Source organism: Watersipora subatra, chromosome 2, assembly GCF_963576615.1.
Source record: "Watersipora subatra chromosome 2, tzWatSuba1.1, whole genome shotgun sequence".
In the NCBI taxonomy this organism is placed as follows: domain Eukaryota; kingdom Metazoa; phylum Bryozoa; class Gymnolaemata; order Cheilostomatida; family Watersiporidae; genus Watersipora; species Watersipora subatra.
Genome location: NC_088709.1, coordinates 17,915,076 through 17,941,174, shown reverse-complemented (window position 1 = coordinate 17,941,174; position 26,099 = coordinate 17,915,076). Strand labels below are relative to the sequence as shown.

General features: G+C 36.0%; 2 protein-coding genes across 2 annotated transcripts in view; both read right to left on the bottom strand.

The window, feature by feature from the left end:
• The window catches only part of LOC137388012 (macrophage mannose receptor 1-like), a 53,077-nt gene extending 45,571 nt beyond the window's left edge, over positions 1-7,506 (bottom strand). The window contains exons 1-8 of the mRNA XM_068074532.1: positions 7,503-7,506; positions 7,015-7,155; positions 5,748-5,905; positions 4,700-4,833; positions 3,781-3,974; positions 3,325-3,424; positions 2,535-2,680; positions 1,409-1,505 (exon numbers count right to left, since the gene is read on the bottom strand). Coding sequence (XP_067930633.1) covers positions 1,409-1,505; positions 2,535-2,680; positions 3,325-3,424; positions 3,781-3,974; positions 4,700-4,833; positions 5,748-5,905; positions 7,015-7,155; positions 7,503-7,506 — 974 coding nt within the window. The remainder of the gene's footprint in view (positions 1-1,408; positions 1,506-2,534; positions 2,681-3,324; positions 3,425-3,780; positions 3,975-4,699; positions 4,834-5,747; positions 5,906-7,014; positions 7,156-7,502) is intronic.
• A 1,504-nt stretch (positions 7,507-9,010) lies between these two features.
• LOC137387429 (EGF domain-specific O-linked N-acetylglucosamine transferase-like) lies at positions 9,011-22,982 on the bottom strand. Its single transcript, XM_068073853.1, has 16 exons — positions 22,829-22,982; positions 22,000-22,094; positions 21,496-21,604; positions 20,154-20,245; positions 19,233-19,340; positions 18,501-18,601; positions 16,579-16,685; positions 15,906-15,998; positions 15,744-15,815; positions 14,900-14,986; positions 14,463-14,531; positions 13,815-13,876; positions 13,295-13,337; positions 13,040-13,131; positions 10,351-10,453; positions 9,011-9,779 (listed from the first exon to the last, which is right to left on the bottom strand). Exons 1-16 carry the CDS (start codon positions 22,979-22,981, stop codon positions 9,609-9,611), a joined length of 1,557 nt encoding a protein of 518 aa, XP_067929954.1. The 5' UTR covers position 22,982; the 3' UTR covers positions 9,011-9,608.
• Positions 22,983-26,099: the final 3,117 nt, after the last annotated feature.

Here is a 26,099-nt window from a genome sequence, read left to right as displayed (position 1 = left end):
TTTTTATATTCGGTGTTGTGTGCTCTTACCACTTATTTTATTGCTTATTGCTTATATTTATTAACTACGATAATGACGCTATTGGCAGGCAAAGGTAGGACAACTCCAGAGAACCAATGAAGATGATAAAGGAATCAGTGTCATTAGCTCTCCATGTACAGATTATTTCTATGATAAATAACTCAAATTCCAAGCACCATACCATGTTTTCCCGATGATATTATGCACTAGCCCTCTCTTTTTATTGTGATGTTGAGGGGCACGACTGAGACTAATTAATTACAAGCATTGCATGATCTCGGCGAAAGTGCAATTGACATATAGTCCTATGACCCTGCCACTCTAGGTCACAATTTAATCGATGTGATTTCATTACCTTTATCAACGACAGTATAATTATTGAAGCATAATTAATAACCCAGACCATGTGTTTGTATTGGTCGGGCGTTAGCACGATCCCCAGGCATTGTTGATTATCTAAAATCCTAGTTTATTATTAGCGCTCTCAGGGTTTAAGAGCAGCGATTGTCACAGAAAAGCGCAGCCTCAATGGCAGCGAAGGGAATCGACGACCTAAGGCTAAATAATAATTATGACATCACATTGTGGGAGAGGCAACCAAGTGTTTTTTATTGCAGGACATGCTTTTGACACCCTGTTTTTCATAGTTCTATTATTCTTTGTGTATTGAATATAGGCTCATTCGAAAGCCAAGACTCTGATGTACTGAAATATATGTTAAAAAAATTATTTAATTTATGTGCTTTAAGCTTTGCTCCTGCATCTGCAGAAACACACAGAAAATACTGCAAAACATTCTTGTTTGAACTCCTTATGCTAGAGATTACTTGGTATCAGTATCAAATCGTGGGTTATGTAAGTTAATTTGTACTGTGCTTGAATGCTAACAAAACAGAAAAGAAAGAGAAAAAGAATGATAGAGAGAAAGAGAGAAAGATAGGGGGAGGGAGAGAGAGGAGAGAGAAAGAAAGAGAGAAAGATAGGGGAGGGAGAGAGAGAAAGAGAGAGAGAGAGAAAGAGAGAGCGAGAGAGAGAGAGAAAGAAAGAGAGAAAGATAGGGGGAGGGAGAGAGAGGAGAGAGAAAGAAAGAGAGAAAGATAGGGGAGGGAGAGAGAGAAAGAGAGAGAGAGAGAGAGAGAGAGAGAGAGAAAGAGAGAGAGAGAGAGAGAGAGAAAGAGAGAGAGAGAGAGAGAAAGAGAGAGAGGGAGAGAAAGAGAGAGAGAAACAGAAAGAGAGAAAGGAAGAGAAATAGTGAGAGTTATATTGAGACAAAGAAAGAATGCAGAAAGAGAGAAGATTAAAAACTACCATGAAGAATGCACCAACTGCAATTTCAAATACGAAACGTGGAAACATGGTCAAGCAATGAACATAGCTCAAGTGTTACCTATGGTAGTCAGGCTGCTGAGCAGCCAGAAGGTTTCTTGTTTTTCGTGAGATAAAATGCTTCCATCTGTCCACCGGCCTTTGATGATTGAGCCAGTCTACATAAAAAGGAATGTATGTCAACATATTAAAGGAAAATAATTCTATTTTCAAACGAAACATAGACTAACTTGTCATACTGCCATTGCTTTATTGCGTTACCTAGCTGATGATATTAGTGACCTTGCTCCACCCAATTGTCATGATGATACTCAGCACTAAGGAGCTCAGCTAACATTCACAATCTGAGACCTTACATTTTTGCAAATTGCCAAGTGAAACATATAAATCTTTAGCTCACTAACTTGCCAATATTCATGTATTGGCAAATGCTAGCAAAACTTTGAAAGCAAGATTTTCCCATAGTAGATGTCGTTAATATGAAATAATGTTGTCTTACCATTTAGACTAAATATAAATTGAACACAAGAGCAGTGATTAGTTATAATTGAGATATTTCATTTAAAAACTGAAGTGCCCTGAGTGTTGTTTGTGCTATTATTAGACAAAAATGCTAAAAAACTGTTGAAGTATTACTGAGAGAAGTTGCCTCCCCAATATAAAGAAGAGACAATTCTAGCTTAATTTTGCAACATAGATTGTGCCATGATATTATTTTTACATTTGTACTTACGTTGTATTTTTTCAACATAGTCAGTAACGAAGATGGTAAACGCATTGTGCTTTATAACTAGGCAGGCTATCACTAACACATTTATTTTATAATTAAGATATTAAGTATTTATGATTGCATGCTCCACAAACTGTTCATGACAATCAAACCTAAGGCCTGCCCCCTATACTTAAATTCTCGCTATGCCATTGACTCAAAACTCTTTTCAAAAACATGTTAGCATATGCGGTGTTAATCAGCATAAAATAGAAAATCATAATATTTGGAAATTGTAAAGGTAAATCTGGATCTAGCTGCTATCATTTTTAAAAACTCGGTCCATGATATGCAACATTGATAGAAATGGAATGAGGCACTTGACACGGTGTAGTGAAAGATAATGTCATAGAGTGAAAGATACTAAAAAACCAAAGAGAGCGAGTCGATTGTCGGTGAAAAGAAGCAGAACACATACTTTGAGGTGAACAAACTACCTTATTTATCTGAAGGCCAATCCAATACGCATCAAAATTATCATTAGCAACAGTGAGCAAAATTGTCTGGTCATGGAAAGTGTGTACGCTAGCGAGTCTTCCCTCCTCAATCTGTTCACAGTGATCTCTACAATAAATAACAAGCAATGACTTCATAAAAATAGATTCACAGTGATCTCTACAACAAATAACAAGCAATGACTTCATATTAATAGATTCACAGTGATTTCTACAACAAATAACAAGCAATGACTTCATAAAATTAGATTCACAGTGATCTCTACAACAAATAACAAGCAATGGCTTCATGAAAACAAACTGAATCAAATCCAATAGATAATAAAAGAAAGCAGATTAGTGATGAGCTAAAATTAACTACTTGTACTAATGCTAATTGACAGTCCTTAAACTTTTAAGAAAGAACACAGAGACGAAGATCTTCTCCCCCAAATCTATCGATGACTTATACGTGTTAAGAGCTCCGCACCAGTGTATTCAGTTAAAGTATATTCTCTAACTACCTGATTGAGGATGCTATCTGTAAAGTGAACTAATAATGACAAATTAAAAAAATATTATATTGAAATGAAGAAAATGCCTATATATGCGCGGATTGCACGCACACGCATTACTCTGGTATATTTTTAAAAACCTTGTTTTCAATGTAATATTTTTGTGTGCGTGGATAGCACACATAGCAGATAGCTGATAGCAGGCATGTCATCGGTAAGTATGTTACACCTAATAAAAAGTTGACACGCGTTGACTTACCTAGCTTCATACCAGGATTGTTTGTTGTCTGTAAATAATTTCCAGCAAGCATTTCCCACCTCCAACCAGCCATCTCCATAATCACATTTAGATGGCAGCTCTACAACGGTCCAAAGAACTTATCACCAGTCATATACTAGTCATGGACTTTAAGTAGACCCAATTAAAGAGAGGTGATCCTAAAATCTTATCATGTAAGTAAATCTTACCGCAATACTTTGGTAATGATAAGCAAACCAGATGATATTTAATACAAACCTCCTCGAAAATTTACCGCAAATCAACAGTACAACTGTAACTGACAGTATCATTTAGTTAGCTTCAAATCTCTCGTAAAAATCCAACTAATTATTTTACCTAAAAGCCATAAATATCAAAACACAATATCGTTTAATAAAATTGATAATGTGATAACATAACTCTGCACAACTTATAACAGGGTCCATCAAAACGTACCAGTTATGTTTGACCGTTTGCAAATGTAGGGGTTTTTCTGAAGGCAAGATTGCTCAGTGAGGCCTCTTATATAGCTGTTTTTATGAACTCCTGGAACAAACTCTAGCCGCGTGTTTATAAGAGCACAGCGGTTGCATTTCATTTGTCCGCATGCCTTTCCACTATGATTCTTTGGATAGCCATCCACCCATTTCCTACAAAGGTAGGTAAACCTTAAGCAACGCTGTGGCAGCACAGCAAGAGCAGTGCAGGCCCGATTAAGGTTGACCCAGCAAAATGCCTAAAATCCCTAAACCTAAAGTTTTGAACAAAAAATTAAGTTGAATGTTGGGTATAAATGTTGAATTTTAAAGCACAAAATAAACTCATAAATCATAAACTGTTTTTGATAAAATCGATAACTCATTCTAATTGGGTAATAAAATCGATAACTCGTTCTCATTGGGTAATCTTCAAGCTTTCCAAAAATGTTCATCACAAAATTACTGTTGAAACAGAAGACTACCACTTATCCAATTCATGCACAGTATTGTAGCAACCAGTCCTTTTTTGTTGGGCGTTAACAGATGTTTTGTAACTAAAGCAAGCAGTGCGTTTGTTACAAATCCAGAAGCAAAGGCGGCGCAAATGGTTTCATAAATTTTAAAAACCACATTCTTAAAAGTAATACAATCTTCTTTGGGTTTTTCCTTCTTAAGGGGTCACCAACAGAAAAGGTATATCCTAGTATTGTGACTATTTGCTCAATGAACTTTGGTGTAGGAGTAATTGTAGCTAGATGCCCTTCCTAACAGAAATACTGGTATTTTTGTGATTTGAACCGCTGACCTACTGATCATGATCCAGCACCCTAACCACTGAGCCACGACTGGTCCCTTTCTTACAAGCAATACAACACAATAAGGAAATCAAAACTTACGGTGAAAAAGTTTCATTTTTCCCTGTGCTCCACACCCAATTGTCAGCTTCTCCCTCATCATTTAGACCTATCCACCACCTCTGATCTACCATTTCATCTTCAGTCCTTTCATTCATCTCGTGTGACAGCCAGTCCTGTGGAGATAAAGGAAAACATGAACAGCTTATGGTGTTTAGTGGCTAATATTTATCCTGCTAGCTGTGTTCAGTAGGTGTGTTTTAGCAATGGGTCTAATACACATCCTAAATTCAAAAGTCAGTGTTGCACTTTTTGTGAAAAAGTTTGCCTATCGTTAGACTAACGGATGGTTCTTTCAGCAATGGCTTAATGGTTTAGAACACAAGACCTGCAAACAACAGGTTGGTGTTTCATTCCCAAAAAAGGCCAGCAGTGGTGCCAGGAATGACATCCAACCATAAATTGTTCTGCGCAACTGAGCATGCTTCCGATCATCAAGATTCTCCTGCCACTGGGCACAGACATGTCCAAGCAAGATTATAAAGCCATTGTTCATGCAACAATGCTCTTAAAAACATGTACAGTGTCTGTTTGCAGTAAGCTAAACAGAAATCATACTCGATCTTCGAGGGATTGCTCACACCTAGCCTGGGCATGGCTCTCTTGGGGTTTGAGGGAGAAAGCGCTCCCCCAACCCCCACCCTCTCATAGCTCTTTCTTCCCACCCCCCAAGAGAGCCATGCACAGGCTAGCTCACACCGTTATTTCACCCTCAAGCTTCTTTGGTGATTCTGCATGCAAAGTTTAGGCGAGGAATGATAACTCCAAGTAAAGGAGAAAAACAAATAATTGAAAATGACAGCAAAAAAGACAAGGAACTGAAACGACAAGACTCTGAGACACATCTCATTTAAAGATTTCACTTAATATTAAAAGGAATGTGTAGCTGGCAGCATCTTGACTCCGATGCTGCCAGCTAGTTGTTCAAGTAATAATCAAAAAATCAGTTAAACTATTTTGAGTTAGCTTCTTTAGAGGATAGAACTGAAATAGCTCTATATCCATAGAGTTATTCATTCAGGTCACTTACATATTCATCCTGAGATTCGATGCTGAGAAGATCTGCTTGTAGCTGATTACATATGAGGCTCGCTTGATGCCAGCTTTTGGTTAAACTGTTCCGACGAGATATAAAATAGCAGTTGTCTCCTCGCGTTAGCCAGCCCGGTGGACACAGGTATCCGTTGCCTAGAATGCCAAGCGAGTAATGATGGTATTTATTGGAATTAATGTTTTGAATAAAGTACTAGAAAAAGCAATACAATTATATTCAAATTAATTTTTTATATAAAAATACTTTTCTGAGTGTATTTTGCATTAATAACAGACTAGATGTACTATCCCTTCAATGGAGTGGTGGGTAGGTGACTAGAGACATGAATGTGAATGTTGAAGGTCTGACAACACCTTATAATATAATTTGATTTAAACAAATCTCTTTGTAATTTTGAAATTTCATGCAAAAACCATGTTATTCAAGATTTATGATTTGTTTAGCAAGACAAATATAAAAAACAATTTCTTATCATTAGCAATCTTTTCATTGCCTTCAGCAGCTTATCATTATTTTTTCCTAACTAGGTTTCAAACCAAGTAGAAATTTCTCCTTATCCATCAACAGTCCCAAGTGATGAAGTCGAGTTTTAAAAAAATGATCTGCCAAGCATTTACATAGACTTAACATGTACATGGCAATAGATTCTGAACATGCCATAAAATAACGAATGTTTGACTGGTGGTGCATGACATGTGGTAGCCTTGACAATGAGTTCAGCTGCCACAGAATTCATAGAATACCCAAGTTTCATACATGAACGTGTGTTCAAATTCTATAAAAAGAAGCTATTTGATGCTTAAGAAAACTTGTGAGACTTTTTCTTTCACTCAAAGGAGGATTTTAAGCTTACAACTACCAAATTTTTATGCGAAATGGAATACTCAAAACTATTTTCAAATCCACAAGCACTATAGAATGATTCACAGACATACAATGAGCTGATGAGAAAATAAGGGTATAAACAGCTTAGTTATATCATAAGTCAATAAGAAGTAAAGTAGACGAACATACCGAGGCTCAGCCCTAACAAAATTAATATCGTAATACGTATCTCCATATTTTCCTCAGTCCTGCTTCTTCTTCAAAGCCAGAACACAAAATGCCGTAAGAAATCTTTCACCTCTACATCTGACACAGCTATCACCTGACAACTTCTCACATGGCGAACAATAGAGGTATTTCAGTAGCATAGACTGTGGCCTTACAAAAACTACCAATGAATTTGGTTAGGCCCCCATACCATAGTTGAAATACCTAATCTTTGCCGAAATGAAACCTGTGACCAATGAATAACCATCCACTTTGGGAGACAATGAGCGGGAAATGATAAGGAAGACAATTGTGAGCAGCTTGAGTTCATAATTGTCACAGGGTTGGTAGACTATAATCAGAATAGATTATCAAGCTATCAAGTGCCTTATCATGAAACACTGACAGTTAGAAAACAACAGTCAGTGTTTATACTACTCCTGACACCATCACCAGAGAAGACATGTGCACCATTATTACGCCATCTACTAACTTTACATTATAGTGTTTTATGGAAACATCCCAAAAATAACGCTTACTGTACCATATAAATAGCAGATATAATAAAATGGTTCTTTCAATGGATAGGGATTTGCACTAAAATTTGAGTTTGGTGTGTGCAATAGTCAGGCATTAAAAAGAGAATCTACCATCTGATAATCGATCCCATAAGAAAGAGATTGCAGCACAAATTCTTACCCATGTTTAGTAAAATCTGTTTTACGTATTCTATAATTATTTATCATATATATTATATTATTGTATTAAATATATTATTATTTATCATATATATTATTTGAGAGTTGACCAAAAAATCATACCTCTTTGGCATTAAAAATTTCAGAGAAAACCCCGAACGGTATACAACAAGTCTGCTATAAATTTGCCATATTTAGTAGAAGCTTGTGACACATAAAAAATTGTAAATATTTAAAGTTTTTCTCTTAAACTCTCAATGCACAGCGATTACTTCACTCCGGAGTGAGTGAGACCGCGTATTAAAGTTTGGTTGAAAGATATCTGCTCAATATCCTCGAGCCACATCTCATCAACTCCTTACAACTGCTAGAATGCATAAAATATTATTCTAAACATGACACCAAAGCTAACTATTTTTTTATCATTTTTAGCTTGTTACTTTGCATCAAAGTTGCTAATAAGAGAAAAACAACCATAGAAATATGTAAGCAAAAATATATCAACGAAAAGGAATTCTCTAGTAGAACCATAGTGGGCTAGTTCATAAAAGACATATTGAACAGTAAACTAAGTCTCTGGATCGCTTTATAGACCAGCTGCATGTTTGAGATTATGGCAAACGATTTGAGTGACCTCTAGACTAATATAATTTAAGCCTTGTAAAAATATCCTTTTTAGGAAACATAATACGAGCAAGGCCCACGCTTGACATAAAAGCAATTGATAGTTGGTAGAGAATTTCCCATATTCTGCAACTTCTTCCAATACATCGACGTCAATGGTGCTTTTGGATTCTCTATGTGTGTCCAAGAGGAGCTCCCAAAATAAAACATTGAAAAGATATCAAACTCACAAACTGGGCGGTGCGGTAAGCATCTGTTTAGTAGTTCGTGCATCTATAAACTTATATATGTTATTTTCTTAACTTAAGAGTTATTTTCTCTCAGGGCTGAAGGCTCGATGCAGTAATTACCGTAACTACTATCAACAAATCTCAAAAGAATCTAGTAACACTATAGCAAACACTGAACATTGCATAAGCAATATACACTAGAAAATTTAAAATCTCGGGCAATGAATTTTAATGATCTATTATCTATCCATTGTCAACGGACCCTAACTGACTCAAAAATCTACCGTGGCTCTGGTAAATTTGTGAGAGATATGTAACTGAAACGCGTACCCAAATCATGCATAATTTTGGGCAGAGAACCTAAAAGCAGCCCAGTTAGTCAATCAAATGTTTTCAGTAGTCCGGTAGTACTTCAACTCGTCATTTCATCTCCATAAAGGAAACGAAATAAAAGTATAGTTAAGATGTTCAACTATTACAAATACCAGCACAACATCTAATCATCTAGTCTATGATGTTGTTTTAAACAGCATTGGCATACCATCCACAATCTAGAGATAGAGTGCATGCTACAACTATCAAATGGTGATGACGCTCAATATATAGGTTTTAAAATCAACCCTTGTAGACATTTTTGTACAGAATTTAACTCCAGTTGGAATGATTAAACACCTTTATAAGAAACCATAACAGTCTAATCACATTATTATAGAACAGGAAGAGGAAACACTGAACAGAAGAACTTTCATAAACAAGTTGTTGCCAACTAAAAGTAGAGGCTGAGCTCCTCTGTGATACCAACTCATAGCATAGAAACTCGTGGAATATTCAGAGTCACTGAAGTACATACAAGGCAATACAGAGATAACTATAGCATGCCTAAAACAAATCCTATGGTGTAATCCACTTGGAATCTATACAGATGAAACTAAGCAAACTACAAACTTTAACAATACTAACAGAACATAGAAAGTTTAGTCAGTGTCTCATGACACCTGTCGGCAGTGTCATGAGCCACTTATGGAATGCATAAAATGTCATCAGCTTCACAGCTTTAGCTTAAATATAAATGCAAAATCATTGTTTATTCTTAGCGTAAACATGTAGCAAACACATGCGCTTATTATAGATATGCATCTAATATCATTTCATCACATGTGCATGTAAAATGCTGAGAGAAGCACCGATACAGAGGACAGAACTAGTATGTATATTTATAGCGAACAATGAGATCTGGCAAAAAAATTGACTTATTAGAGCTCATCTCTAGTTGCTGAAGACTGGAATACTTGTCTCCTGGCAGCCCTAAACTCGGGGTGTTTCATCACATGGTCAGCTGCCCTTTTCACAAGCTTTAGGAACTCGCTTACATCGAAGCTGTAGTTAGTGAACTTCTCGTGAGCCCCCAGTGTAGGATGATGACCCTATGGCAATACAGAGTAAACTTATTATGAAATAGTTCCAAGGCTAAAAAAACCAGCCGATCAACCAAATCGACAAGCTGTCAGTCCTGTATCTATGTGAACATGAGCAAGAGTTTCTCTGAAAGGAGATGATGCTCTGAAGTAAGCATTTACCAGTTTCACAACTGCTCTTTATGAAAAAAAGCATGGTTCTGCATACATTTGGCTTTACCGTCTACAGTAAATGCAAGGTCTGGCTGCACATAGCACAACAAATCGATAAACAATCGCATTAAAAAAAAACGTTTAGATTAGCCATCAATGTATTTACCAATAACTGGTGAGTATAAGCAATCTTCGAAAGGAACATACACAGTAGGTCACCAAACAACATACAGAGTAACCAATGAACAACATACCCTTCTACAAGACAGATTCAAAATTTCCATTTCTGGCATTCATGCAACGTAGTTGTATACAATAGATGACATCTCCAGAAAATAGGAAGAACTGCCTCAGTTGTACTGTAGGTTATCAAGTAGTAGATAGCTATAGGCTAGTACAAGCAAATATCAATACAACTACTGCTTACCTCATCTTCTGGGTAGAGCTTGTCCATGTTGGTCCAAGTAAAATATTTCACTCCTCGTAACCTCGCCAGGGTCTCATAACACTTTGGGTCTCCACAGTGATATCTAATAACAAAATGAATTTGATGATATGATACATCTACGAAAAGGTGATAGTTATTCGTATCACATTGAATCTGTTCATATGGCACTTATCTAAATCATTTTATGGAATATTGACTTCTAAAATAAAATGAGCTAAAAATAGATTCTTTTAAACTAAATAGCAAACAGTAGATAATTTAAACAATTTTATTTACAGCTCACTGAATTTAAAAATATAACAGTGCTAAATCTTGCCAATAAATGGCTATTTATAACCAATACTAGATGAATGTCCGGGGTTGCACATGTAATAAAGCTTATAAACAGTGGCAGGTCATGAAGTTACCACTGGCTAAGTTTTACCATGTTTTCTCAAATTAAAAAATTGGCTAATTTGAGTAACTTAAGCTAGTATATTGCTAAACTTACTATAGTAAGAGTCATGGAGGCCGTAAAGCCAGCTTAGAGATGTTACGTGTATTCTAACCGATGTAATGACTATGCGCACGATTAGTCCATTGTATCGCAAGTAGCCTGTGTGGATTAATGGGTTAGCTCGCCCGCATCCAGAACTCGAGGTGCTGAGTTTAAATCCAGTGCGAAGCGCGTGTTTCGTTTCAAAAAGTTAATCACTATTAACTGGATACATGACAGACAGACAGACAGACAGACCAACGGGCAAATGAAAAACAACAAACACTAAGATATATACCGATGCGATTGAATAGTATATCACTGGATATGCTTGTTTATAATCATAGAGTAACAGCCTGTCATAGAAGTAACCCAACATTTGAATACAGCTGATGATCTCAATTACATGTACACATTGAAATTAAATATATGGAGGCCTGAGCATCACTCAGTCTGATTCCTTGTAAAATTGATTACTGCAACAATTATCAATGTTTCTATAATCTCAAAGTGAGCTACAATACATAATCGAGCAATATGAGAGTGGCAGATACCGAGTGATCTCTACAATGAATAACAAGATGTACTGCTCAAAAAACAACATCTTTGGATTACCACAACACTCACCTTTACAAAAAACTTAACTATCAGTGTATTAAAATCTTATTGATCAGGAGGAGACAATCCACCTCATTACATACAATCATGGCAACTAGCAAGTATTCATTATTAGTGTGTTCACAGATTCTCTATGCATAAGGGTACATTCGGTTTTCAATTGTAAGAAGTATTTTTAAAATACCCCTTACAATTGTAGAAGAATTACAGTAGTATTTGCCTGTATTGGGGTACATTACAGTATTCAACAACTGAGTCAGGGTCCATTGACTATGAATAAGAGCATGCGTGGTGAAGTATCTTGAAGGCTAGAGCTCAAGATCTTTACAAGTAGTTCGATGTTTTAGGCTAAGATAAGCACACGGCTGCCTTGTAACAAACACATTCAATGTTTGCTATAATGTTTTATTGGTTCCTTTGTAGGTCACCGATAGATAATTATCACGTTGATCAAATTGTGCTGAAAGCATCAAAAGTAAGATAACTTCAAATTTATGGATACAGGAAGGGTTAAATAATATTACGTATCCTACATAATGATAGTTTTTAATTTTGAGCCACAAAGCCCTTTAGGGTCTGTAGAAAATTCAAAAGCCCTTACAGCATAGCCGAATCTACTAACTTGGTGATCAAGTTTCATCTGGTTTTTTTCAAACAAACAAGTACACTTGACGGGTAAACCCATGAGATAAGTATGAAAATAGATAAATACAAAGCATACAAGCATAAAAATGGTTGCTGATAGATGTGACCACTCATTTACAAATACATACATTGCGAACATTCATAACAGTTTGTTTGCATAGCAAAGCGCAATCTCATATCAGTGTATGAACAAAACCTGCGTCAAGTGTTCTATTGTCTGCTGTTATCAATGAGCCTATTATAAGATAGCAGAACTCCTATACTAATTCATAGTATTTCAATCCTGCGTCTGACTTACCAACTTACCACCTGACTTATCATGTGACCAACTGTAGGCTTGTGACCCGATTTGCCGAGCTACGTAGCGCCCAGTTTGCCATTTGACTTAATGCACATGCTTACCGTAGTAATAATATAGCATCTCAAAGCTTGGGGCGTGCACTATTTAGGGCATGTTAGCTATCAGATCTCAAAGCTTGGAGCGTGCACTATTTAGGGCATGTTAGCTATCAGATCTCAAAGCTTGGGGCGTGCACTATTTAGGGCATGTTAGCTATCAGATCTCAAAGCTTGGGGCGTGCACTATTTAGGGCATGTTAGCTATCAGATCTCAAAGCTTGGGGCGTGCACTATTTAGGGCATGTTAGCTATCAGATCTCAAAGCTTAGGGCATGTACTATTTAGAGCGTATTAGCTAACAGATCTCAAAACTTGGGGCGTGCACTATTTAGAGCGTATTAGCTAACAGATCTCAAAACTTGGGGCATGCACTATTTAGGGCATGTTAGCTAGCAGATCTCAAAGCTGGAGGGGTGCACTATTTAGGGCATGTTAGTTAGCAGATCTCAAAGCTTGGGGCGTGTACTATGTAAGGCATGTTAGCAACATATTATGTTAGTTGGAAAAAGCGTCTGAGAATAGATAACATACAGCTCAATGATGGCAGCCCAGTGTGGCAGCATGAGTAGATGTGTCAGTCCTGCTCCATGCATTCCAATAAACACATCGCTGTTATAGGTGCTCTACAAGAACATAGATGTGCTGAGTCAGCAGCTCTAGCTCGTCCAATGCGCACTCACAATAGCAGATCCCTCAAATCTGAACAAGATGAAATTGGCTCTAGAAGAAGTGCACTGATTTAACAACCTCAGAAGACAGCCATGAACAAAAGATAAACCAACTTACCGTAAGTTGACTCATAAAATTCTCATCTCTTTGAGATTCTTCCCTGTTGAAGAAAGTTACAAAGTGATACATTTGAACATTCGATGCGAAACAATGATATTTTACAAACTTACAGCATTCTGATGTATAATAAATAAGTAAATATGATGAACACAACTCTTTGCTCAATAATGTAACAATGTGAACACCAACTAAGGATGGTTTGGTAGAGAAAAGACTCATTTTTAAAAAACAGGATCCATCAACTAATGTGTGTAAACCCAAAGGTTAGCACATAACAGTGATTTCGCAGTGAGCTTACTCCAAAAATGAAACTTCACATTGTTTAAAATATTTTTAACGTATATTTTAAAGGATTTCATGTTTTCAACCTGCAGCTTTTCCCAAACGAAGTGAGGATCAATAGATAAACTTTCAAAAAAAAATTTTCTGATGATCATAGATATTTTCGAATGTTACGCTACAACTTTAACAAATCATGATCGACGGTTTAACATTTATTAATACAGGTTGCACTTACACAAACTTGTAGGTGACGATCTTCGCCTCATATTTAGGATTTCGATTCAGATGATCGACAAGCTACAATAAGTATATTAAATATTTGAAAACGGACAATATAAGGTGATACCCGTTAAATATTGCAGTAATAATGTAAAACAAATTATCAGTAAGTAAACATTAAAAAGCTTGAAATTAAAAAGTTTTGAATTGAAATTGAACAAAACATGCAGCTTCTTTTTCACTGTCTGAAGCAACAAAAATTGTGTCAGGCTACATCATGTTTTGACAGAATTATGTGATACTGTTAGTGCAATTATATGTCCATTATAATTCATGTCATGTAAAATTAATAATAGAAGCAAATCCTTCAATTTTTGTTTTAGTACTAGCAAATTTGTTTAGAGTCTTAGAAAATCGGCTTAAGTTGAAAAGAACCTGGTAATAATGTAAAGTAACAGAATAGACGAAGTCATTCCTTGAAGCGATAATTTGTGAAGTGTGAGCCTAACACTGAAAATAAAACAACGCTTTTTAGAATGCCTGCCAATGCCTCTACCTTTACCATATAAAACTGAAGAATGAGACTGTAATAAAAGAGAATTTCAAGTAATCGTATAGTTTAGCAAACATGAGCGCAACACGATGAGCAGACAACTCCACCTACCTCTTGTTCATTCAGTATGTTTCTATATTTTGTCTGCCGGCTAAGAATGGTAATCCTTACTTTATCTCTCTGTGGAATGCAAACAACCAAAAAACTAGATTAATGACAAGGATTATATGTTCCGTTTTCTGGTTCTTTCAAACAAGAGGCTAATTTCGTCATTAGCATTTTAATGATAAATAAAAGCAACACATTAAGCATAAAAACCTGTTTTTATCATATCTAGTCATTGACTAGATATGATAAAAACCTGTTTTTATCATATCTAGTCAATGACTAGACATGATATGTCTAGTCATTGACTAAAAAGTAGCACATTTCCAGTAGATGGATGTTTGACAATTTCCAATATTGAACTGGAAAACCACAGTAAGTTATGAGATTTGGGAAGAGAATGAGACTGTCCATCATCAGAGGAGAACAAATGCATAGCTTACCAAAGGGCCATTTTGTTTGACTCCTAGTCTGTGAATAGCATGATCATTAAAGGCTCTGAACAAACCTGACCCATAACAGCCATCTATCTACAAGAGAAGATAACTTCTTTATAACCCTACTACCACAACAACCAAAATACAGTGCAACAAATACTATCTTGCGATGGAAGTGTTTATTGCATCAAATGATGTCTAGGCTTAAATTTTAAACTTCATTAGATTGTTGGGGAGAGCCTCGCTTTCGGGTCACAGTCATAATTGATCACATCGGTCTTAAATACCAGACCTAAAAAAGTAATTATTTCATCACCTCGTACGAGCAACTCATCCTTGACATGTAAATGCTAGTGTAACGACGAAAAGTTAAGCAGAAACAGTAGCGAGTAGCAGTAGAACGTTTTGTAGCAGAAACCAGCGTGGTTGTGGGCTGAAATGTGCTGAAAGTTTTTATTTCCACTGGAAAAGAGAAGAGCTTAGCCGAGTGTTATCAATTCGGATCCATCAGCAGGGAGCGTTTCTATGATGTCAAATAGTAATCTCACATTCAGTGCCTTCGCACAAATTTAGCGTTGCGAAAAGGCATCAAATGGGTTCAGATTTCTATGATTCAGATTGGAAGTAACTCTGAACTCATTCAAAGTATAAAAACACAGTGATAATGAGTGATAATGAGATCTCCCTCGCTTGTCTAGTGTGTGTTAATCAAGTGTCTCTGCACAATTTATCAGTTTCAATTGAGGTTACTCTAGGAAAAAGACTTCTAGCTGACTTGTGGTGCTTTAACAAACTGAAAGGTTGAAGATCATAGCATGCATTTATAAACTAGGATTATATTTGGACATACCAGTGGCATATTGTAGAAGAGACCAAGCCTTTGACGAGGTGGCAATGCAAACATTACTTCCTTGAAGCAAACCTGCAAACATGAAATGATCACCATTTTACAAATACCTTCGACTAATCATGTAGAAGGTTGAGAAACAAGAGCAAGAGGTGGATAAAATACCTTCTTGCCAACAAATGTACCGATGGAGAGAGGTGTGTGATGAGAAAACATCTTCCACATGAGATTGAATGGATCGTGGTACCCTCCTCCATGCTGCAACAGAAACAGAGCTACATGACTACTGAATAGGGTTTATGTTTTATTAACAAAGGGTCTCAAATGAGAGAGAGAGAGAGAGAGAGCTAAAGAAAGAGAGAGATGAAGAGATAGAGAGAAAAGGGAGAGATAAAAATAAAGAGAGATACAAATAAAAAAAAGTGATAGAGAGAGGAAAAGATATACAGAGAAATAAAGGAGAAAAGGTGTGAAACCATTGGTTGTTAGTTTGCAAACAATAGAGTGAAGACACATGTAAAAGATATGATAGTCATATACTGCAGTAGAGTTAAAGCCTTTGCATAAACCATAGGATTAGCAACGTATTTTTTCTGAACAAAGTGAATGAAAATTTTTAAAGTATAATATCTAAAGCAGATCAAATCTATGTCACGTACGAGAACAAATAAAAATGATTTGCCAAAATAGATGCATTACTGAAAAACAAAGAAATATAGAGATTCATCGCTTCATTGCAGCCAAAAGAACTGAGAATGCACTTATCACCTAAGCAGTCTCCCGTTATCCCTATGCAGACTCAAACTCTATAAATGAATACATATAGATATCTTCATACCGTATCCCAAGTGATGATCTGCACATCGGATGGGAAAGAGGTGCCATTGAGGTGCTGAGAGACATAAACATTCACGAAATCGCAGAAATGGTGGAACATGTTTGACACTACAAGTAGCAGCACACTGTATTAATTTTCCAAGACAGATATTAAATTTAATGTAAGACCTTGACTGAACACTATAGTTTGAGTGAGCACAAAACAGCAAAACAATTCATATCACACTGAACAGCAAAAATATACAGCTTGATGGTGAAAATATAACAATATTTTGCAACTTCAATAATACTATGACTACTATGGATACGTAATTATATCATTAAAAGAAAATTAATTAGTTGAAATGTAACAACAGAAAATGAAACTCGGTATAAATTTTGCTAAGCAATGTCATGAAGATGAAGAGTACCTTAACGCTTCTAGACAAACAATACATATTTGTATTTTCTGCAATATTTGAAATCGACGTCATTAAAAGATCTCTCAGTTTTGAATAAAGTATCAACCAATAAATATGGGATTAATAAATGCATGATTTACAGAAGCCCGTCAATAGTTTGTTAGGTCCGAGCAAGAATGTCATGAATATGGCCACAGTAGAAGTATTAAATAATTGAGAGTAATTCAAATAAATTCTTGAGAACGTTAATATTAACCTTCCCTTGAGGGTTAATATTAACCTTCTCTTGAGGGTTAATATTAACCTTCCCTTGAGGGTTAATATTAACCTTCCCTTGAGGGTTAATATTAACCTTCCCTTGAGGGTTAATATTAACCTTCCCTTGAGGGTTAATATTAACCTTCCCTTGAGGGTTAATATTGAAAGTGTAGTCTTTGAAAAAATGTATTTAATTCATAAACAGACTAGAAACCATTTTAACTCTAACTCTGTCAGTGGAAACACACTTCCGACATATTATCCTGATGTAAACGCAACTTTAGGGTATAGAAAAACAGAAATAAAAACAGTAACAGTTTAGTGGTCCAAGAGCATGTGCTAATTGGCATCCCATGACATGAACATTATCGTTGGGGTCTCTAGCTGGCCATTTACATTGTCTACAGACCTCCACTAATGTTGAGGCCATACATAATATCCCATGCTCAACCAATAATTTTATTATAATAAACTATATTGCCTCCCATATATTTTATCAACTGGTACATATATAAATTATTACCGTATTTTCCGCACCATAGGGCTCCAGATCATAAGGCAAAGTCTCATACCCGTGGTCTATTTCTGTGCTTAACCAATATCCAATGCCCCATATTATAAGACGCATTTAAAATGGCAACACAGTGAACTTAGTTAACTTTTTTGAATAAAATATTTATTATTTATCCAGCATTCTGTCCAACATTCCGGACACCCTCCTTATCCTTGTTAGAGTCAGACTCACTTACCGGTTGCAGTTCAACATTTATGCCAGCTTTCTGGAAAGTTTTAACAATAGAGGCTGTCTATGCCTTAACCCAGGGGTTCACAATCCATTCGTATATGGTGCCATAACTTGCCCATCACCGCCTCCCAGTTTAAACTAAACCTCATAAGAACGTCGCTTTCCCTAAGCCAGTTTCGCGAGTTTATAGGCAAGTAAAAAGCCATTAGCATCACACCTCTGCTATATACTTAGAGCAGAGATTTTAGTAGTTTTATCGGATAATGGTCTACAGAGCGGTGACCGTAATGCACTCACCAAAAGAACACTAGATTTTAGAACTCAGTCCTCATACATAGCGCACAGTCGGTTATTTTTTAGAAACTTTTAGACTCTACGCGTGCCTCAAAGTGCAAAAAAAGATGCTCACAAACTACCATGAAACCAGCTTGCGTTGCTTAGTGTAAAGAAGAGAAACTTTAGTATTTTGTGAGTCACTAAAGTGAGATGAAAGGTTACTAGTGATATATGAATGTTGACCTGCATCTGTCTGTGATATGATGACGGGTCTCTCCATCCTGACGTCGCAGTCAGCCTCTTTGTGGTCTTTAAACTCTGCAATGTGTTCCATCACCTGATACCTACAAAAGGAACAGTCAAATATAACTAATTCATTAATTAGTAAAAATATTTAGCACCATCTGCACACTAGAGCTGAAGTCATGGCTTTCTTAATGAAAATAGCAGGGAGGGACTCTGACCGGCCCAGCTGGATCGAGGCCAGAGGAGACCAGGCTGGTCCTTGACCCAGCCCAAAGCAGGGCTGGCCACTAGCCGATAAGAGACAGCCGGGCTGATCACCGAGCTGGCAGCTGAGAGACTAACCTGCTCTCGAGCCGACACTGGATGAACCCACTTGTTACCAAGCCAGCCATCTCGAAATATAAGAAATATGATATATAAAAAGCTCAGCATGCAGAGAGTGGCAGAGCATGGGAAAGCGGGGAAGCCTCATTTTATGCACTTATTTGTTGCACACACATAGGCTGCATTCATTTATATATTTTCGCAAGTATATATATTGCCTTTTATACTCCAAGTCGTTTGGTTCATTATTGAGCAGTAAAGGGTGGCCGCAGATACTTTACAAACAAAACTAACAACTACACGCAGTATATCGCCATAAGCTATAAATTTACTTACTACTACTATTACTATGATATATATGACCATTTAGATCATACAAAACGTCTACAAAGAAACTTCCCATACCAAGACTGCAAAGAGTTCCTATGTTCCTTATTCCAGCCATTTATCACCTTCTTATTCACAGAGCACCTGCCTCCTATCTCCCCCTTCTTTATAAAATCGACATCATACCTAAAAGTGAGTCACAAACAGCTCATTAAACCTTACCCAAAATATTGCACTCACACAACATGCCTACTGTTTCAAGAAATTCATTGTTGTCTACAAAATAAGAGCGTTAGAAGAAAAGGTTTTTGAAGAAGAAACGATAATGAAGTTTGCATGTGGAAACAAAGTTCTATGAAAATAATAGTAGCCATGATAAAACATACAATAAATTATGCGATGATATGGACTGCGATCAAGCTTGGACTAACTAAAAAGCCAAGATTTCAAACAATATGAAAACCAGAAGTAAGGCCATATAGACTAGAAGATGTGTGATGTAATCTGATGTCAAGAGAAAGCAATAAAAATGTAACATAGATCAGGCATTAGCGGCAAAATCAGTTGAGAAGCTATGCAGGCTTACAGATAAATCTCATTGACAAATAAGCAATTATAGCCTGAGCACCAACAGCAAGTAGCGAATTATTGGTCAATAGACAAGTAGACTTTTCATTTGTGAAATGAAATTTTAAATTTACATCTGTGACTTCGAAGCGGAGACACTGTCATTGTCAGCATTCCAATCATTAATGTTATGTTTTAAGTAATTATATTTTGCGTATGCGCTTCAAAAGCACCTTCATCGTTAATTCTTTACCTTTATCAACCAATTTTAAATCTAGACACGGTATATTCAAACAACTCAAGTCTAAAGTCAAAACGTGGTACATTCCAACATCAACCGGAGAATGTAATCTACAGGTGACACACTCAAACATCGACCCAAGTCTGTAGCCTAAACACGGTATATTCAAAATATATTTCTATTAAGCTTACAATTTTCCAGCAACAGTTTTTCTCAAATCCAAGACTACTTTCTGTCCTCGGCAATATCTGGCATTACCATCACACTCCATATGGCTGCCATCCTACAACAGATCTCATACTTCATCTCTCTTGTACTTCTCAGGTGCTACTGATTAACCAGCTTTATTACATTCAGACTTCAGAGCAAAGGTAAATGCATGATTTATTTGACGCTGAAAAGTGTGTGTAGCAGACAAACCGACAGACAAAGCCTTATCAAAAGTTTAAACCACAGGAAATCTGAAAGTAGTACAAACTTGTACACTAGCAAGATATCTCTTACTACTCAATTACTATTTCAAAATCAATATTTGTTGGATTATTCTTTCAGAAATTCGCTGCATTTAGTTTAATTTGCTTCATAGCTCATAAACTCCATGATAATTGATTGTGGATAAATAATTGTGTATAATAATGTATAGTATAATTATTGTACAGTATTAAAAAATCCATTATGAAAAAATATGTAAAAATAAATGTAAAAAACTAAATAGTTTGTAAAAAATCTAAATAATAAAGTAATACTCAATAAGCAGAGGGTTTGATTGTCAATTTGTTAAAAATAGGGATAAACATAGCCTCGCCAACGCAGGAGACGAGCGGTGAATAGATAAAGATGGTAATAGAATTATGGATGCAGTTCTAATCTAAACTAGATGAACTCTAAATCAACATTAATTTTATTGACACTTGTATGCTTTGCTATCATAGTAATCTTTACATTTTATTTTTTATGATTGATTACTTTTTTCAGGCTTTCTTTTCTTCATATCACCTTCTTACAACACTTTCACAGACTCTTTAAAGGATTGATCTAAAAATTTTGTCCAAGTTTTTCCATCACCTGTTCCATTTTTAACCGCTACAATCACTCGCATCAGTTATCCTGAGAATCAGTATTGTAAACTAGAAATGGAAAAAATGGTAGGTAGAGAAATTCATGTTGAAGTTTGACGGTATGAATTTAATTTAAGTACAAATTTGTTTTAAAGGGTTGGTTGTTTTACGTCGAAAAAGCCAGAGAAATTCAGAGTTTGACAGCGTAAAATATGTAACTCGCACCAATACACACAGTTACAAGTTGTCAGCTCATTGATAGCACAGAGAAGACAATCCCAATAAAACTAAACCTCATCACATGTATTAGTAATGTCGCTTCAAGCGAGTTGGAGAAAAAAAAATCTACCAAACATTGCTAGAATGACAGCTGGTTTTAGTTGAACAAAACGAGTATATAAAGAGTTAGACAATGTTTGTAATCCAGAGAGTAGAAATGTGGTATTCGCTAAACCTTACGAGCGAGTATACATACGGAGGCCTTGGACGAGCAGACAGTTTGCATCCCGGCCAGCTTCCCCTTTACAATACCAAAGTCTCCAGTGTCCCAAAACATCCTCTTTTGCTCTTCTTTTGATTTACTCCTGACAATGCAAAACAATATCACAAATTCATTTAACAATTCCATCAAATACAAACTACATAAACAAACCTAGTCAGACCTCCACAACCTAATGTACTAGATGTAGGTCACAAGAGGTCACAAGGTCACTCTGTAGGTCACAAAGTCACTCTGTAGGTCACAAGGTCACTCTGTAGGTCACAAGAGATTGATACTGTTTTATTATATAACAAGAATATAAACTTTAGGTAATTAAAATATCGCTTTTTTTTCATTCATATTAGTTTGCAAACAGTAAGAAAAAACAAGGTTGATGTTAACTAACATGCTATGCACCTAACTTATAATGCAGTCTTGTCTCTCAACCATGAAATAGTAACATCATAAAATAGAATGACATAAATCTTGCCTCATTACCATTTTGATGGCTCAGGGCAGCTGACCGTTTGAAACGCATCATCTGATTGGCAGCTTTCCTCATAACCAAAGCATGATGTAGAATTCAAGACAGACTAAAATTCATGCAATCCAAATTAGCATGCAATACTTTAAAATGTTGGTATAACATGAACATAATTACTCGGCAGCAACATCATTCTTCCTAGTTATACTATGCTAGTGGATGGAGCTCGCAGAAAAACTATAACTGGAAGGAAAGAATGAGTTTTTTTTAAACAGAAAAACAATTTTAGAACAATTTTTTAAACATCGTGTAACAAATTATAAATAGGTTTGAGATTTGGCGCATTATCTGATCTATCAAGGTTTTATCACAAACCTTTAAATTCTACAATGAAAAAGAATTACAAAAACTCCTTGTTACTGTCTTGTACATACTCAGTATGTTTTAAATATGTTTAAAAATATGTTGCCAAAATATACTCTAAACAATAATGTTGGAAAGTGTGAGCAACATTTGCGCCAAGTATGAGCCAATCAGTTTAGACCAAATAAGTTTAATTTTAGGTGTTGGGGATCGTAAAATGAGATGCAACAAGAAACAAACAAAATGTACAGGAATCTCCATAGATTTGATTACAGTACAACTGCCAAAAGATTAAAAAAAATCTAAAACAAAATAAAACGACATGTTGTATGAGGGCATATGATGGTAGCTGCATTGTTGGGGCTGGTTCCTAACTATTTACATGAAATAATCGGTTAAATACCAAATGAATCTAAGTTAGCAAGTGGAAATGCTAATAATTAACTGTTACCAGATGTCTAATGAAATACTCTTTCGTACCTTGTATGGACAGTTTGGATCCTCAAGACATTCACTCTTCAGATCAGGATGATTATTAAAATAATATGGAATGTGTGATTTGTGAAGATTGATGCTTGCCCAATCCGCTGACACCGAGGAAATGAGGAGAGATATGGTAAAAGAGAAGAACATCTCAATCTACAGAAAGCAGTTTAATTACAGTTAGCTGTATGTGGTAGAAATCAGAAGATATAAATACTCGTATCTTCGTGTGCACATGTTGCTGATCATACCACATTACATGCCAACACATTTATCAGCTAATAAGCTTGTAAATAGATGCACGCGTGGCATTACCCTTTTGGGAGCTTTAGCATTTAGGTTTACACATAACTTTTTGCTTCATCTATATCTGGATATTGTTAGTACTAAGAAATGTTACTAGCAAAGCTTAGAAATGTCTAATGCATGGGTCCCAAGTTGCCCGCATTCATCTGCTCAGCCATGATAGGCGTCTCGTGTTAAGGCAACAAACACTACAAGTTGAAGGCATAAGTGTCAACAAAAAAGGAAATTTGTTGTTTCGCAGATGGCATGAAATTTACCTTTGAAGCTGCCTGTATTATTTCTATCAGGATTGATTACTATGCTTGCGCATGTTGCATCAAGTAACATATAGTCATAAGATACTAGCTGAGAATGTGTCTCTTAATGTCTATTTTCAATAGCATTTTAAATGTTTGCAGGATTTCAATTGGATTTCAACACTGATTGGAGTCTGCCTTGTACTGTAACCATGTGATAATTAGTAACTTCTAAAGGCTTCAGTATGGAGGGCGTCAGCTAGAAGTTTAAAAATCTACATTTATCAAAGTCGTAGTTATTCATGAAATTCCAACATAAATTTGCTGTACTCATTCAATTCAAGCCAGGACTATGGATGAGCTTAAAAAAAACAAGTTTAACTACCATAAAACCTCTAATTGAACGCTATCTTTATTTGAACGCTACCTCTATTTGACCGCCACTATGAGAGAAGGTTGAAAAATAGAGCGCCACCCTCTATTTGAACGCCACCTCCATTTGACCGCCACCTCCATTTGACCGCCACTTTGACTACATTTATAGAAAGAACAAAGCACATGGTGTTCAATTAGTGGTTTTACGGTAATTGCTATTTTAATGCGGCAGTTTGATTATATATCCTAATTTAGGTTATCAAGTCAGGGCCTTATTGCAAGCTCAAAAAATGAGTGAAAATAATATTAATTTTGATGCTGTTTTGTAATAGCAACCGGAATTTCGAGAAAATCAGCAAAGACTGCTACACTATAATTTATTTTTCTTAGTATCGTAAGCTATAAGCACTGAGTCAAAATAGCAATTCCTTGATCAGACTATGAACCCAAACTTTAATAGAGGCTGGTCACAGTAACAGTTAATTATACATAGTCATAGACCATGAAGAGTGAAGAAAAATACCAAACAGTAAAGAAACAATGAGTAGTTTGAATGGTAATGATTCATTTCAACAGTACACCTGCACCATCTTACATTTATGATGCTTGAAATAAATAACTCTATACAAATTCATTCCATGATATGGTACAAAAAATTTTAAAATGAAATAAATAAGGCTAACTGTTTCCCTATATAATCTTCAAGTAAAAGCATATGCAATGCTCAATAAAAACTGAGACACGCATGAAAACATGCTGAAATATGAGTGAACACGAGCTAAGTACAATAAAGAGCAACCCAGCTTTTAACGCGATTTAAATGTTGAATGTACTTTCTAACAAAAATTTCCAGCTATGATGACACCTAAATATATAGAACTATTTGTATCATTTAATAGTGGACTGTTAAGTGATGCAAATATGAACTCAAAAGTAGCATTGTCAACCATAACATTAATCACACTTGTTGTGCCAATTCTTTAATACTATATGCTTATAGATCATTTTTAATAATAACTCCCATTGTTTTGCAGTTTATTTTAACATGTTTGTTTTAGCAGCTTTTCCATCCATACGCTGTTTAGCATGTTTTCTACTTTGGTTGTAGATAACCTGTGTCACTAGCCTCACTACATCTAATATCATAAATACCCTAAGACACTTATGTATTCGCCTCATCTAACTTTCGCGTTTTCGCGGAGTCATCCTCTCACGAAAATTTCATGTGCGAAACTAAACTGTTATAACGAATGAGCGAAAACGCGAAATTAAATAGCTTTGTTCATTGATAGTTCAAGAAACAAATGGCAGCAAGCGATCAAATTGCATCACCTCGCCCACACCATTCTACCTGCGGTTCACAATTACAAACTAGTCCCAAATTGAAATTTTTTTTTATAGGTGAACCAGACCCGTATTCCCTGGGGCAGCTGGCCGGCTGAGCCATCCCAACTTTTTAGGAACTTTCCGCGGCTAAGTACAGTCCAACTCGGATAACTCGCCCTCGGATAAAATGTAACATTTCATCTCAAGCACAAGGTTAACTCAAACAGATTTGTTTGGTCCATTCCCACGCAATGATGAATTGCTTCAGATAACCCGAACTCAACATCATTTAATCGAAAAGTTATTTGCCCAACGGCTATGGAGACAGTTTTTATCGCTGTAAAATATCACATTATTCAAAACCATAGAGACAAACATCAACTTTTAGTAGTTCTTAGGCGTCATCATCAGTGGCAAAATATTCTTGTTAACGGCCTTTATAAAGGTTCACAAAATATCAAGTTTTACCAAACATCCGCTTGGCCATGTCCCATCGAAAGCATTGAAACCTCCGTATGAATAGAAAGAAAAAGATGTCTTTTTTCTGAGCTTTTTAACTGCAGTTAAGTTTTGCCTATTTTAATTTTAAAACGTCTCGTCAGTCACATCACCTAAAACAAAACAAATCTCAAAAATAGAAAAATGTTGATACTTTCTGATAAAATTTCTTAAAACTTCACACGAAAGGCCCAGCTGAGGCCCTACATAAGAAAAGCCTGTTGGAGGCTTACACCGCCCCTCAACACCCACAGGTGTTCATAACTAGTCGCCTAACATTAGCCGCCCCAACTTGCAATCAGTGAATACAGGCTTGCGGTGAACTGAACCTGACGAATTTAACTATGTTTGTTCCACTGAATTTATTTTCACACCACTATATTTTCGCGCTCATCAGAGCTGCAAAATTAAGTTGCAGTGAAATTTTACTCTGTATGCTACTCACGAAACTAAATACTAGCAAAATATAAGTGTCCTAGGGTAAAAAGATTTCCAGTATAATAAATATTAGAGGTGTTCTTTAGCGG

Excerpts from the sequence above, each read along its gene's own strand:
- LOC137387429 (XM_068073853.1), bottom strand. The coding sequence starts at position 22,981 with ATGTTCTTCTCTTTTACCATATCTCTCCTCATTTCCTCGGTGTCAGCG. Across the intron at positions 21,605-21,999 it reads TGCCCTGAGCCATCAAAATG|GAGTAAATCAAAAGAAGAGC; the intron begins GTAATGAGGCAA and ends TTGCATTGTCAG. Across the intron at positions 14,532-14,899 it reads TCAAACAAAATGGCCCTTTG|AGAGATAAAGTAAGGATTAC; the intron begins GTAAGCTATGCA and ends TGCATTCCACAG.